Genomic DNA, 15,728 nt, shown 5'->3' on the forward strand with positions numbered 1-15,728 from the left:
TGCCACTTAATGGAGTATTCCAGAGGCTACCAGAGAAGGTATTTTCTGTCAGCAGTTACAGGATAATAAAGAGCATTATCATTAGATTTGATAAGAATGTCATTGATGACTTAAAATACCAATTTGGTTATTGTGACAACCATGAAAACCAGACTACATGTGATTAAGAAGTCCATATATAGTGATAAGATTATAGTTTCTATGGGCCACCTAATTTTGATGGAGGGAGAGCAGTTCCAATTAAAGTATGTTCAAGATTGAGAACTAAATTTGAATAGAGGTAAAGTAGCCATTCAGTTTTGTTAACTTTCTCATTTTTTAAAGATGTATGCAAACTCACACTGAAATTTTGTTCCAAGCATTAACAGAAAATTAGAGGCCTACTGATAGAATTGTCTGTCATACTTCTGTAGTTGACACACTTCTAAGGTAATTTTCGTGAGAGGAGATTCATTACAGCTTTTTAAAGCTTAGTTTTAAAGACATTTTTTAAGAACCAAAATTATTTGCATGTTTTAGATGAACTCGAAGAAATGTTGAATCCAATGGGAACTGTTCAAACAAATCCATATACTGAAAATGCAACAGCTTTGCATATTAAATTTCCAGAGAATAAAAAACAACCTTATTATTACCCTCCCTTCGATAAGGTAAGCTAATTATTTAAAGGGCCACTATGCATGAAATAATTGAATGATTAGTTCCTCTGTGTATAGTTTAAGCTCTGTCTGTCTCAAAACTTCCCATACAATGACAGCTTTGTTGAGTGGGAAGACCATGGATCAGGGAGCCTTCTTAACTCTGTTAGTTCTGGCTTTATCACTAAGTAAGAAAAGGTATCTCCAGGCCGTGCGCAGTGGGTCACACCTATAATCCCAGCACTTTGGGAGGCCAAGGCGGGCAGATCACCTGAGGTTGGGAGTTCGAGACCAGCCTGACGAACATGGAGAAGCCCTGTCTCTACTAAAAATACAAAATTAGCCGGGCATGGTGGCACATGCCTGTAATCCCAGCTACTCGGGAGGCTGAGCAGGAGAATCGCTTGAACCCGGGAGGCAAAGGTTGCCGTGAGCCAAGATCGTGCTGTTGCACTCCAGCCTGGGCAACAAAAGTGAAACTGTCTCAAAAAAACAAAAAAGACACCTCTGGAGTTCACTTTTCTTATTTATAAAATGAAGAAATCATAATTGTTCTATAAATTTATAAAAAGGGCTATAAATATTTTTATATGTAACTCTGAATATATAAAATGTTCAGTGAAACATGCCCTGCGTGTTGTTTCAAATATTAAAGGTATAATCACTGCTGTATTAGAATTGATATTCAAAGAACAATTGATTTTTGTTGAATATGTCTGTTAGTGGCGCTTCCTAATGTAGTTATTTTATAGAATCTATAGTAAGGACTTCATTTCTAAATATATTTCTTTAATATACATACTGCATGTCTTGGGGATGAGGAGATTATCTAATGGGGGCTAAATATAGGGCTATGGTAATTTACAGGCTAAGAGAGCTGAGCTGTCATATATTTTATCTTTAGGTTTGGCATGGTGTTTTTTGTTTTAAAAAATGGAGTCTCTCTGTGTCGTCCAGGCTGGAGTGCAGTGGCACAATTATTGAGCCTCAAATTCCTTGCCTCAAGCAATTGTCCTGCCTCAGCATCCTGGGTGCTGGGATTACAAGTGAGAGCCACTGCACCTGGTAGTGTTGATTGTTTTTGTTTTTGTTTTTGCTTTTTTTTTGAGACGGAGTCTTGCTCTTTTGCCCAGGCTGGAGTGCAGTGGTGCAATCTTGGCTCACTGCAAGCTCCACCTCCCAGGTTCACGCCATTCTTCTGTCTCAGCCTCCCAAGTAGCTGGGACTACAGGCGCCTGCCACCACACCAGGCTAATTTTTTGTATTTTTTAGTAAAGACGGGGTTTCACCGTGTTAGCCAGGATGGGGTAGTGTTGGTTTTCATAAGGAAATCTTTGAACAAATTCTCAGAAAATAGGAGGCAGGCACCATGGTTCAAGCCTGTGATCCCATCAACTTGGGAGTCTGAACCAGAAGGATCACTTGAGGCTCGGAGTTCAAGATAGCCTGCACAACTTAGAGAGACCCTTGTCTGTACAAAAACTTAAAAGTTAGCTGGGTGTGGTGGCATGTGCCTGTAGTCCCAGCTAGTCTGGAGACTGAGGCGGGAGGACTACTTGAGCCCAGTAATTTGAGACTGCAGTGACCTATGGTCATGCCACTGTGCTCCAGCCTGGGCAACAGAGAGAGACCCTGTCTCTGGGGGGAAAAAAATGTTCAGAAAATAAGCTGGAAGTTTATTTAATTTCCTCAATCCGCTTGAGTACGAACTGCCTTTGAAGATTGATATTATACTTTATAAATACTTAAAGTATTATGCAGATTAAATTTATGTAATTCACTGTTTCTTTCTTCATTTTCATTATAATTGGATTTTATCCACCTAAGGAGTAATTTTTTATTTCAAGTTTTTTAAATATGTTTTTCTGAACAATAATTTACAACCAGATTAAATTTTGTGCTTATTATAATAGAAATTTCAAATGTGGCAAGAACCACATACCTTAGTATACACTGAGTAGAAAAAGCTACATTTTGACTCATCCAATATATTTATGTAGTGTCTTTAGTTATTCCTTCGCTAGAAATTTATCCATAAGCCGTAGCTACTCGTGATACATTTAATAGTCCTAACTGTGACTATTATGTTCGGTTACGATGTGTGTTCAACAGTTATAGGCTCTTTTGGCTCAAATGAAATGCTTTTTGAAGTACTTTTACAAATACAGCCTCCTGTATTTGCAAATATAAATATTTTTAAAGACTATTTCAAGAGAAGTTTTATTTCACTGTTGCTCCAGTCATCTGCAAATGGTCATTAAATATTTCTTTTGCCTTTCTAATCCCTTGGACAGTCTTTCTTGAGGAAGATCAGTTTGGCATAGAGATTTTAGTCTTTAAATATATGTAAGACAGGGACAGCAGCTTTTAGTTGCATCTACTTGAGGCTGAGGTGGGATAATTGCCTGAGTCCAGGAGTTCAAGGCCAGCTTGGGCAACATAGACCCCATCTCAAAAACAAGCAAAAAATGGGTGAATAAGTAAGTATATGCATATTGATCTCCTTTAATTGTACAAGTTAGATATGGTTATCATAATGTAAATAATACAGATGTAAAAACTGAAAGTTTCCCCAAATCCTATTCTTTTTATTTAATATAATGCTTGTTGTAATCATTTGTGTTGTGTTTTGCTTTTCAGGTTAATTTTATGGTTATTGGTTAATTTAAATAGCCATAATCTTATTTTATTCTTATAATCCTATGTAATAGAATGGGAATTATAGCATTTAAAAATTATTTTATTTTTAGTAATTTATTTTTAGTTACTTATTTATTTTTTTTTACAGAGATGAGGTCTTGCCATGTTGCTCTGGCTGGGCTTAGGAAATCCTCCTGCCTTGGCCTCCCACAGTGCTGGGATTAAAGGTGTGGGCCACCACACCCAGCTGATCTAATTATTTACTTATTGATCTTCCTGCTGGACAAATGGGTTTCTATCTTAGCAAGAATGAGGGCCCCCCCCTTTGAAGTTAATGAATTTTAACTTATTTTTAGACTTCCCCTTGTCATCACTTCTACTTTTGGTGTCTGTTAATTGAAGAAAAAATGACAAAAGCTTATTCTACAATTTAGTAACTACGTGTTTTTGCGTCTTCTTAACTAGAATACACTTACTTATATTTAAAAGAAAATTTTTGACATATATATGCTAGCTGGTACTTATTTTATCTACAGACAATTTTAGTGCTTCCTAGGAATCATAATCCCTTATAGTGATACCATCGTTTCCCTGTTGTCAAGAGTTTAAAGCACTTGAGAAGCATGATTTTGCTTTTAAAATTCATGTTTCTGTTACAAAGCATAGCAATGCCAGATCTTATGTAGTCTAAGTATAAATGTAGTCATTTACACTTAAAATTCTACAAATAGGAGAGTCAAAATTCATTTTCTTTAATTTTTTTAAACAGATTATTGAAAAGGCTGCTGAGATTGCAAGCAGTGATAGTGCTAATGTGTCAGTAAGTATCAAGAGTTTTAAATGGCCCTTATGGAGTTGTGCACATTATTAGGTATCTTTGCTTCATAGTAATGAACTCACAGAAGATCATAACTCATATGCAAGAACAGTCTGTGAGTCTGGGTAAGTATGCACATAACAGTGTTTTGTTAAATGGCAGCCCAATTTGTGGGTGATCTGGGTTCAGTGGGCAAGCCCTTTTCTGATACAAGTACAGGTTTAGCAGGTAATCTATAAGGGATTCTGTGGCAACTCATAGATTAACATTGCTGTCATAGTGAATATTACTTAGTTTAATGAGGAGACTGTATTTCTCTCAGGTAACAAAGCAGATTTAGTAGTAAGCACACGCATCATCATGCAAGCGACCCAAATTTCTTCCATCTTGGTGCTCTGCCATATTTAACATGTATTTTCTATTTCATGGTTTAATATTACTGCTTTATCTTCCTACTTTACTATATTCCAACCAGCAGGAACAGGAAAAACAATAGTAGTGGTCACACCCCATTCTTATTCAGGATATCATTAGTATGTTTCATTTCTGCTTACATGTCATTGGCCAGATCTTACTGTCCATGCCTAAGTACACGCACATATGAGAAGTACAGTCTTTAGCCAGGCTGTCAGTCATGTGATTGGCTAAGAGTAAGAGATTCTAGTACTAAAGGAAGAAGTGGAGAATGGATATTGAGAGTCAAATAGTAGTCTCTGCCACATATATTATTCCTATTTGTTTCTACGCAGATACTGCAAATAGGTTACTTTGTTGACTTGGATTGCTAGATCTATATCTATATCTACATCTGTATATCTATATCTACGTATATATAAACATATATATACCATCTGTGCTTTTTTATTTAATTTTTTGGCTCTTTCTAGTTTGACTTTGTTGAGCTGTAATCCGATAATCTCTTGTCATCCGTTTACAACTTTTAAGTCTGTTTAGCGAAGCCATTCTACCTGTGGCATGGCAGTGTTATAGAGACTAGGAGGCAAACTTGAGACAATGTCTATATTTTTCTCATTCTTACAGAATCAAAGCACTATTTAATTTTGGCCAGTTAGTGAAATATCTGGCCTAGGCTGTCTTCTCCTTTGCCGTTAGAGCTCTCAGAATCTTTCCCTAGTTTCTCAGTGTGAGTCATCTGCTATTGCTTTCTTATTAGTGTTTTTTGGCTTAAATTTTGTCTTTTGAATTTGAATGCTTGACCTCAGGAAAGAGAGCAGGAGTGCCAAGCTCCTGGTCTTTACAGTTTATGGAAGGCTCTGGGCCAGTTTGGGACCATAGTAGCCAAATTCTTCCTCCCTCTGTCTTTTTTCCCAGAGTTTTGTGTTATTCAGGTTTCTGGAGATAGTTTCAGATAATAATTTAATTTGCAAACATTGTGCAAATTTTAATAGCCTAAATTATATATATGGCCTGATAAAAATTTGCATGATCAGTTGATGAGGCTGGTGTGATAGGATCATTGTGTTTGACGGCTTTTTCTTGCTGAGCATGTAGACTTGAGAACGGCCTGGAAACTCTAAGAAGTAAGAGTTAATTTAAAAACTAAAATAGTAATTTAAAAGTGGAAGCAATCTCAGAGACTAGTTTAAAAAAATGTGTGTTTGTGTATAAATTTAAAAAATAAAAGAAAATCTTTAAAATGAGACAACTGCAAGAGCAGTTACGTTTAATGATACAAAACAAATTTCTTACAGCTTTAATTTATCAGCTTATTAGGCAATTACTGAAACAGATAATTACAGTTTAAGCTTAGGAGATACAGTTACACAGGCAGGTCTTGGTTCAAGTGCCTCTGTCTCATTACCCTTTATAAGACAATATTGCTCCTTGAACCTCTGATAAGTGAATTAATTTTTACTATTTCCACCATAAACTTGTACCTGACCTAAATCAGAGAGTTCTCTATACACTGAGCATGCAGTAATCTTGCCCAGGTCTGATACACTTTTAAAATTTGTTTGTTTTTTTTTATTAGGCACAAAGTACAATTAATAAATGGTAAGGGTGGGTGTGAAGGCTCACCTCTATAATCCCAGCACTTTGAGAGGTCAAGGTAGGAGGATTGCTTGAACCCAGGAATTTGAGACCATCCTGGGCCATATAGTGAGACCCGATCTCCACAAAAAAAAAAAAAAAAAAAGAAAGAAAGAAGTATTAACTGGGCGTGGTGGCATGTGCCTGTAGTCCCAGCTACTTGGGGGGATGAGGTAGAAGGATAGCTTGAGCCTGGGAATTTGAGGCTGGTATGACAGGGTAAGACTCTGTGTCTTTAAAAAAAAAAATTTGTAAACCAAAAATGGAAGTTTCTCTCTTCGACTCCCACCTACCTTCCTCTCCAGAGCTAACTGTAAACAGTTTAATTTGTAGCTATTAATCCTAACTTTATATGTAAATATCTCCCCCTTTAAAAATAAATGAGATCTAGCTATTTATATGTATATATTGTTTCTACTTTTTTCATTTAATATACTTTGTGGATATTGTCATGTGAGTATGAATAGGTCTACTTTTTAAAAAATACCTTTCTAACATTCTATAGCATTAATTATTAGTATCTATTAGATTTTTCTTTTTTTTTGTTTTGTTTTTGAGACAGTCTCACTCTGTCGCCAGGCTGGAGTGTGGTGGCATGATCTCAGCTCACTGCAATCTCTGTCTCCTGAGTTCAAGCGATTCCCTTGCCTCAGCCTCCCAAGTAGCTGGGAGGCGCGTACAGGCACGTGCCACCATGCCCAGCTAATTTTTTGTGTTTTAGTAGATACAGGGTTTCACCATGTTGACCGGAATGGTCTCAATCTCTTGACTTCGTGATCTGCCCACCTTGGCCTCCTAAAGTGCTGGGTTTACAGGCATGAGCCACCACGCCTGGCCACATCATGCCCTTTTACCCCTTAATTCTTCAGTATTTCCTTTAAAAAATAGCATTTTTATACATAACCTGAGTACATTCATAAAAGTCAGGAAAATAATACTGATTCAGTTCTATGTAATCTACAGATTTTATTCAAATTTAGCCAGTTTGCTCAGTCATGTGCTTTATGAGTCTTGGATCCAACCTCTGGTTACTTGCTGCATTTCATTGCCAGGTAGCTTTAGTTTCCTTCAGTCTGAAATAGTTCTTCATTGTTTCTTTTTTAATCTTTAATGACTGACATTTCTGAAGACTACAGGCCAATTATTTTATAGAATGTCCCTTAGTTTGGATTTGCCTGATGTTTTGTCATGTTTAGGATCCCAGTTATGCATTTTTAGTGTGAATATCAAAGAAGTAAAGGTGTAGTTTTCTTACTGCATTTTATCAGGAGGCAGTATCGATTTTTACTACTACGCTGGATGTTAACGGTTATCCCTTGGTTAGTACAGTGTCTGCTAGGTTTTTCTACTATAAAGTTAATAAATAAATAAATGTTTTATGGGGGCATATTTTGACACTAACATTCTATTTCAGATCAAGCTGTCACCCACTTCTTTTTGCATTCACTAATACATCTTACTTGAATCAATGTTACTGCAGTGGGTTGCCAATTTTAAATCTTACTTTTCCTTTTGGATTTATTAGTTGGCTTATAACATAGGATAGAGGCTTTTCTTCTTATCTATCTGTCTGTCTGTCTATCGATCTATCTGTCTGTCTGTCTATCCATCTATCTATCTATCTATCTATCTATCTATCTATCTATCTATCTATCATCTATCTTTTTAGAGTCAGGGTCTTGCTCTGTTGCCTGGGCTGGAGTGCAGTGGTGCAGGCATAGCTCACTGCAACCTTGAACTCCTTTTCCCCCATTCATCTCTTTTTTCTTTCTTTTTTTTTTTTAACTTATAGGAAATGGATTTGTGATTTCCATTTTATTCAATGATTTGTAATTAGTTACTGTCATTTATCTTAATGTTTAATTTATCTCAGATGTGGCTTGTGGGAGCCCATTTAAGCTGTCTCTTGTCTCTTTTGCTTTGTCCCTGTCATTCTTTGAGCATTTCCTTCTTTCCATTACAACAGCGTATTCCACACTCATCTAATACTTTCCCTACCCCAGCCTTGGAATCAGGCATTTCTCTGGAGAGTTTCATTTTTTATATTCAGTTTATTCCTTTTATTTGTGAAAAGTATGTAGGGATGGATGGATGGATGGATGGATGGATGGATGGATGGATGGACAGACAAACAAATGGATGGATGGAATGGATTGACAGGGGCTCGCTTTGTTGCCCAGACTGGAGTGCAGTGACACGAGCACGGGTCACTGCAGCCTGAACCACCTGAGCTCAAGTGATCTTCCCACCTCAGCCTCCTGAGTAGCTAGAACTGCAAGCACATGCCACTATACCTGGCTATTTTTAAAATTTTTTTTAATTTCTATTTTTTTAGTACAGACAGGGGTCTCACTTTGTTTCCCAGGCTGTTCTTGAACTCCTGGGTTCAAGCAGTCTTCCTGCCTTAGCCTCCCAAAGTGCTGGGATTACAGACCTGAGCCACTATACCTGGCCTTAGTAAGATCTAGGCCCTGGATATGCTGATTGCCCTTGGGTATACGTAAGTAAGTGCTCTTTGGAGAATGCAGGGATGCAATGGCTTCCAGGCCCTCCTGTGAAACAGAGCTAGACAATATATATTTGTTTACCTCCTATGTTTGGGAAAATAAACATACACAGAGATATATTTATTTATCTATTAAAGACCATAAGTTCTCGTCAATGCCTCTAATATGGATGTATTCACACTGTATATATTCTAGTCTTTGTCTTTTCATATTTGTAATTCCCTTTTCTAATAATGAGAAATCTGGATTTCTATTAGCTTTGGTATATTTACTTATTTGCTCAATCCCCTGTTTGTAATCAGTCTTCTAGTCTTATAACTGTCTTCTTAGTCTCCACCTCATTATCCTTGACTGCTTTGTGTTGATCAAGTCTGTATGTCTGGGCAACACTTAATTAACTCAACCGTCTGTCCCCAACAAGCACACTGTTAACATGCCATCTGAATCTCCAGCCCTTGTGAAGATGACAGATGAGTTTGTGGCCTTCCATAGAGAAGGGAAAGGATGTGTTTTCCCATGTGCTTATAAAGCAAGGTGTTTGTTTTATTTTGGTCAGTAATCATTATAATAATATTTGTGTTTGTGATTTTAAAAAAATAGTAGAAAATAGGGTTGTGATTTTTCATTGCTTTCTACCACTTTTATCATCTTATTTTGGTACAAGCATTTGAACATTTAAGTTCTTCAGTTATACTGCACAGTATAATTTTTCACTACTGATATTTTTGTTGTTTTATAAAAGAATCTAAGATTTTGTGGTTTTTTTAAGGCTTTTTGGTAGTTTTAACCTTGGCATTATTCAGTGTTGTGCTTTTCATACCTCAATAAACAATAACAGTACAATTATGCAGTTCCACTGCTCTCCCTACATAGCTTATTCTAAGGTCTTCAGGGTATTTACTTACAGTAGTCTGTAGAGGTCTAATTTGGATCGACCAAATTATACTCAGCCTGCTAGCTTTTTGAACATAACAGCTGTCTGCCTTTCTCTGACATGAACAATTTACACTCTGTGTTGTTTGCAGTAACAGGTTTGGCTAGGAGTTTCATTTTCAAATTCTGAAGACTTTTTTTTTTTTTTGTGAGGCAGAGTCTCACTCTGTTGCCAGGCTGGAGTACAGTGGCGTGATCTCGGCTCACTGCAACTTCCACCTCCCGGGTTCAAGTGATTCTCCTTCTTCAGCCTCCCAGGTAGCTGCGATTACAGGCGCGCACCACCATGCCCAGCTAATTTTTGTATTTTTAGTAGAGATGGGGTTTCACCATGTTGGCCAGGCTGGTCTCGATCTCTTGACCTCGTTATCTGCCTGCCTCATCCTCCCAAACTGCTGGGATTACAGGCATGAGCCAACATGCCCGGCTGGTGACATCATTTTTTAATGAAGCCCAGTTATGCACCCTTTGTAGGTTGAATCTCTACATATAAAACTACTATAATTAGGTCTTTTTGTGTTTATTAGCCTTTTAATGTTTATTTTCTTTAGTACAGTGAACCTTAATCTGCCTACTTACAAGATCCCAAGAATTTGGAATTTACTTACTTGATTTGTCTTTGGCTATCTTAAAGAAGATATGGTAGAATGCATCCTCTTTAATTTATTAAAACTTGGAATTCTTCAGCTTGTTAGAACAGAAGCTTTTCATGTTTTTTATATTTTTTCAATGTTGATACTTGAAAGGGAGTACAGAACATTTGGAAAAATTATTATCTTATGGGAATAAAGTTTTAACAAATTTGTAAAACTTTTTATGGCCAGACACAGTGGCTCATGCCTTCAACACTTTGGAAGGCCGAGGCAGGTGGATTGCTTGAGCTTAGGAGTTTGAGACCAACCTGGGCAGCATGGAGAAACCCCATCTCTACAAAAAATATAAAAATATGGAAAGTGTGGTGATGCTCGTCTGTAGTCCCAGCTACTCAAAAGGCTGAGGTGGGAGGATCGCTTAAGTCCAGGAGGTTGATGAGCCAGATTGTGCCACTGCACTGCAGCCTGGGTGACAGAGAGAGACCCACTGAGACCCTGTCTCAAAATACAAACAAGCAAAACCCTTTTCTAACATAATGAAAGATGAATCTATAATGAAATCCTAAGGGAAACAAGGGTGTTTGACTCGTAACCCTAACCTGTAAAGTTGATGTTTGAGAAGATAATATTTCTTTGTGTCTTTGTCAGTGGTGGACACTAAGCAAGAGATTTCTTGAGTTTGACACAGCATGTTAATTTGTTCTTAAAGAAAATGCAGTGGAGCATATTTCACTCTCCATTTCATTTCAATGACCATGAGGGCATGTAGCATACTTCCTTTGACTTAGTTTTCCAGGGTCTGGTAATTTTCCTATCTTACTAACTTTTATGTCAATTATTCCCAGGTAGCTAATATTTTTAGATACTGGAAAGAAGTCATATATTGATCATCCTCAATTACTAGAATAAATAAGAGATTTAGGCAAAACACCTAGAACATACATGTGTATGTGTGCCTGCCTGCCTGTCTCTCTGCCTGCCTGCCTTTTTCTGTCTACTTAACATCATTTTTTAATGAAGCCCAGTTATGTACCCTTTCTGATATGCTAATCAGAAAACTGATCTCCTAACGATTAGCTTATTTGTGTTTTTCAGGGACCTTTATTCTAGATGTAACTTTTGAATGCTTCCCAAAGATCTCTATTATAGAGAATTTGTGAATTATCTCCTAGTCTGTTTTGTTTAGTTATTTAAGCCTATTATCTGTTATAATAGGATATAGCTTGATTCACAATTTTAATGTAAATATGTTAATGAGAAATTTGTTTTTATTTTTTAAATTTTTTTAATTTTTTTTTTTTTTTTTTTGAGACAAAGTCTTGCTCTTGTCCCCCAGGCTGGAGTGCAATGGCGCGATCATGGCTCACTGCAACCTCTGCCTCCCGGGTTCAAGTGATTCTCCTGCCTCAGCCTCCCAAGTAGCTGGGATTATAGGCGCCTGCCACCATGCCTGGCTAATTTTTGTATTTTTAGTAGAGACGAGGTCTTACTATGTTGGCCAGGCTGGTCTAGAGCTCCTGACCTCAGGTGATTCACCCGCCTCGGCCCCCCAAAGTGCTGGGATTACAGGTGTGAGCCACCGCGCCCGGCCTTGTTTTCATTTTTTATATTCAGTTTATATATTGTCTGCTCTGTACTAGGGATATACATGGGACGAAGATATCATTTCCATTTTGAGGTGAGTTTATCGTTTGAGAGCATGAAAAGTAGAATGAACAACATTTTAAAAAAATGCTAATAAGTATCGTTGCAGTATGCAGTAGAGGATACAGTAAACCGAGTGGAATTGTTAATATTAGAGTATAATTTGTGAGATTTAGAGCAACTGGAAAAGTATGAGGCCATGTTTTTGAGGTCCTTATATCCTTTGAGACTATCTTGAATTTTATTCTATAGATAATGGCAGAGCCAGGGAAAGGTTTTAAATATAAAACTATTACAGTTACGTCAGGAAGGCTGTAGACAGAATATCAGAACTGTTTATTGGCCAATTGGTACTTGTTCATCAGCTTGGTTTCTCTCTACCCAGTCTACAAGATAGTGGCAAACGATCCTTTTTCCACTTCTTAGTTACAATTTCCAGCCATTGTACCCTACGCTTTGGTCACATTGGGAGAAATGTGCTAGAAAGACTCATAGAGTCTTCAGTTTCTCACGCATTTTCATGCATGTCTTTATTGCCATTGTGATGACAAGAAAGTAAGTAAATGTTTAAATCTCCACTAACAGCTGGACAAACTGAAGAGAATACAAGTATTAACTTAATCTTTCTTTGTATCATAACAAAATATTTAACTCTTAAAGTAAACTTTTAACTTAGGAAAGCTTAAACTTTCAACTTAATTTAACAAAGTTAAGCAACTTTGGTTATGATCTGTCTTTGGTCTGTTTTCTTCTCAGTAATGTGTCTCCTTGAAGGACAATATCCAAAAGTCACTTCTCTTACTTAATAAAATTATACTTAGTATTTCCATTCTAGCTGTATGCTGTTTTGAATTGGATTACTTTTGAAACTAGTAATATGATAATTCTATTTATTTTCGTGTTCATTTGAAATCCCAGTTAAAATAATGTCAGGTATAAAATAATATTAGAGTATAAATCCTTACAGGATCTTCTCAGATAATTTTGGAAAGAGATTTTTAGGGAAAATATGTTTTGATTAAAGTGGTATAATTTTGATGTAAGCATGGTTCCACACACCTCTTTCTTTTAATGTTAGTGGATTTCAGAGAGTCTGGATCCAAAACAACATAGGCTATATTCTTTTTTTTAGTGTATTTTGTTGTAGGAATTGGAAAGGAAAATGAGAGAACTGTATTTTTCCCATGTTTAGTTTTAGCCAATATTTGATTCGTAATCTGAGGAGATTTTAGGTTTTTGAGTCAAGGCACAAGCCAAGAAGACTTTACTTTTGTTTTTAACCTCCTATGGTTTTTGTTTATGGAATTTGAAAATTGAAGAAACTCAGTTCAAAGAGTAAATGACTTGGTTGCGGGTGTTTGTTTGTTTTTATTGTTTTTGAGACAGGATCTTGCTCTGTCACCCAAACTGGAATGCAGTGGTACAATCTCGGCTCACTGCAGCCTCTGCCTCCCAGGCTCAAGTGATTCTCCTACCTCAGCCTCCTGAGTACCTGGGACTACAGGCATGCACCACTACGCTCGGCTAATTTTTTTTTTTTTTTGTATTTTGTGTTTTTTTGTAGAGGCGGGTTTTCACCATGTTGCCCAGGCTAGTCTCAAACTCCTGAGCTCAGGCAGTCTACCCGCATTGGCCTCCCAAACTGTTGGGATTGCAGGCGTGAGCCACCTTGCCTGGCCTGACTTGGAGTTTTATCTAAAAAGCAATACTGCCACCCAGTGTTTACACAGTTTACATTTTTAGATTTTTAGAAACTATTTTGAGAATCTCATCATCCTTAGCTTAGAAATTATTAAAGGATCTGCCTTTTTTTTAATGGAATTATATTTTTGTATCTCACGTACTTAGGTTCATTTATTATATATAAACGTATATAAATTTACTGAACGTTTGCCAGTGGCGTTTGCACAATTAAATTCTATAATGAGCATTTTACTTTCATAGAGTCGAGGTGGAAAAAAGTTTCTTCCTGTATTGAAAGAAATCTTGGACAGGGATCCCTTGTCTCAACTGTGTGAAAATGAAATGGATCTTATTTGGACTTTGCGACAAGACTGCCGAGAGATTTTCCCACAATCGTTGCCAAAATTACTGCTGTCAATCAAGTGGAATAAACTTGAGGATGTTGCTCAGGTAACAAAAGATCGTTTCTGTAACTTTTTCTGGGTGTATGGTACTTGGTTGGATTCACATGAAGTATCCTTTTCTCATAGGTGTATTTTCATAGATAGGATAATTTAAGCAGGAGAAATTTTGAGACTTTAAACTCTTATACTCTAAGTAGTGGACCAGAATATTGCCAGGATTTAAAAATCTCAGATTTTGGGTAGGATTGCCATACCTTTCACCAAATACAGTTGAAACATTGATCTTGGGACAATTATCTATCAAAAGTACCACTTGCTGAGACCTGGGTACCTTCTACCAGCTTCATCAGTGAACTCAAGAGTTTTAAATCTTTTAGACTCTTCGCAATGCCTGTTCTAGAATGAATGTCCATTGTTTGAAAATTACATCTATTACAGAGAATAAATAATGTTTTAGATAATATATCATTCAGGTCAATTTCAACATTCATTTCAGTTGTCCAGTATTGCTGAATGTATGCCTTTTGGCAGAATAGAAAAAAGACCATTTTACTTCAAAAAACCACCAAATTGTAGTTCCTTGATTTAGTTTTCAAGACCCTGACAAAAAGCACTGGCATTTATTCAATTCAAACAACCCACCAGTGCTCAATAGAAAGCCCTTGAAATGGTTTTTTTGATCAGAACAAATAAATTTGCTCTACTAAAATAACCAAATTTTTTCATGTTACTTATTTAAGTTCAATGAATCTCTCTAGTATGTAGTCTTAGTAAATCTATAGTGACTAAAAATTTAGTGAAGAAATACAGATTTATCTTAATTATATGCATTTTAAAAATCTTTGAATTTATTGTTTCGCTTCTCAAATTAAGTGTAGAAAGGATTTCTTTTGTGTTCACTTTTAGTGTCTAAAGATCTTTGGAGCCAGGCGTGGTAACACACACCTCTAGTCCCAGCACTTTGGGAGGCCAAGGCAGGTGGATCACTTGAGCCCAGGAGTTCCAGACCAGCCTGGGCAACATGGCGAAACCCTGTCTCTACAAAAAATACAAAAATTAGCTGGACATGGTGGCATATGCCTGTAGTCCTAGCTGCTTGAGAGGCTGAAATGGGAGGATTGTTTGAATCTGGGAGGTTGAGGCTGCAGTGAGCCAAATGCCATTGCACTCTACCCTGGGCAACAGAGTGAGACCTTGTCTCAAAAAAATAAAATGGCTGGGGTGTGTGGCTCATGTCTGTAATCCCACCACTTTGGGAGGCTGAGGTGGGCAGATCAGGAGGTTGAGACCAGCTCAGCAATTTGAGACCAGCCTGGGCAACACAGCGAAACTTTGTCTCTCCAACAAATACAAAAATTAGCCGGACGTGGTGGTGCACGTCTGTTTCAGCTACTTGGGAGGCTGGGGCTGGAGGATCATTTGAGCCTAGGAGGCTGAGGTTGCAGTGAGCCGAGATTGTGCCATTGCATTCTAGCCTGGGTGACAGAGGGAGACCTGTCTCAAATCAATCAATCAATCAATCGATCTTTGGAAACGTGTTATATAGTTACATTATTGTATGTACCTCGATTAAACTTGTTTCCACCTTAGACCAAATTAGACTGAAAAGGAACTATTTTATTTTAATTGCTGTAGAATAGTTATTGTCTTCTAGCCACTCATATATTATCTAAATTCAGGATTCGTTTTCCATGAACCTTCAGTAATGGAAAAGAAGATCTAAGCATTTTTTTACTTGACACATTTGCCTGTTTCTTTTGGATAGTGTCTAGTGCTGAGTGCATGTCTAAGAAATACATCATATTATTATTTCATTA

The 15,728-nt window shown here is 37.1% G+C and overlaps 1 protein-coding gene across 4 annotated transcripts in view; it reads left to right on the forward strand.

Moving 5' to 3' along the window:
• The window catches only part of PIK3CB (phosphatidylinositol-4,5-bisphosphate 3-kinase catalytic subunit beta), a 186,063-nt gene that overhangs the window by 128,219 nt on the left and 42,116 nt on the right, over positions 1 to 15,728 (forward strand). For all 4 annotated transcript variants that reach the window (XM_009201618.4, XM_017955846.2, XM_017955847.2 and 1 more), the window contains 3 exons: positions 520 to 650; positions 4,048 to 4,098; positions 13,769 to 13,957. In XM_009201618.4, coding sequence (XP_009199882.1) covers positions 520 to 650; positions 4,048 to 4,098; positions 13,769 to 13,957 — 371 coding nt within the window. The remainder of the gene's footprint in view (positions 1 to 519; positions 651 to 4,047; positions 4,099 to 13,768; positions 13,958 to 15,728) is intronic.

Source organism: Papio anubis, chromosome 2 (assembly GCF_008728515.1).
Source record: "Papio anubis isolate 15944 chromosome 2, Panubis1.0, whole genome shotgun sequence".
Lineage (NCBI taxonomy): Eukaryota > Metazoa > Chordata > Mammalia > Primates > Cercopithecidae > Papio > Papio anubis.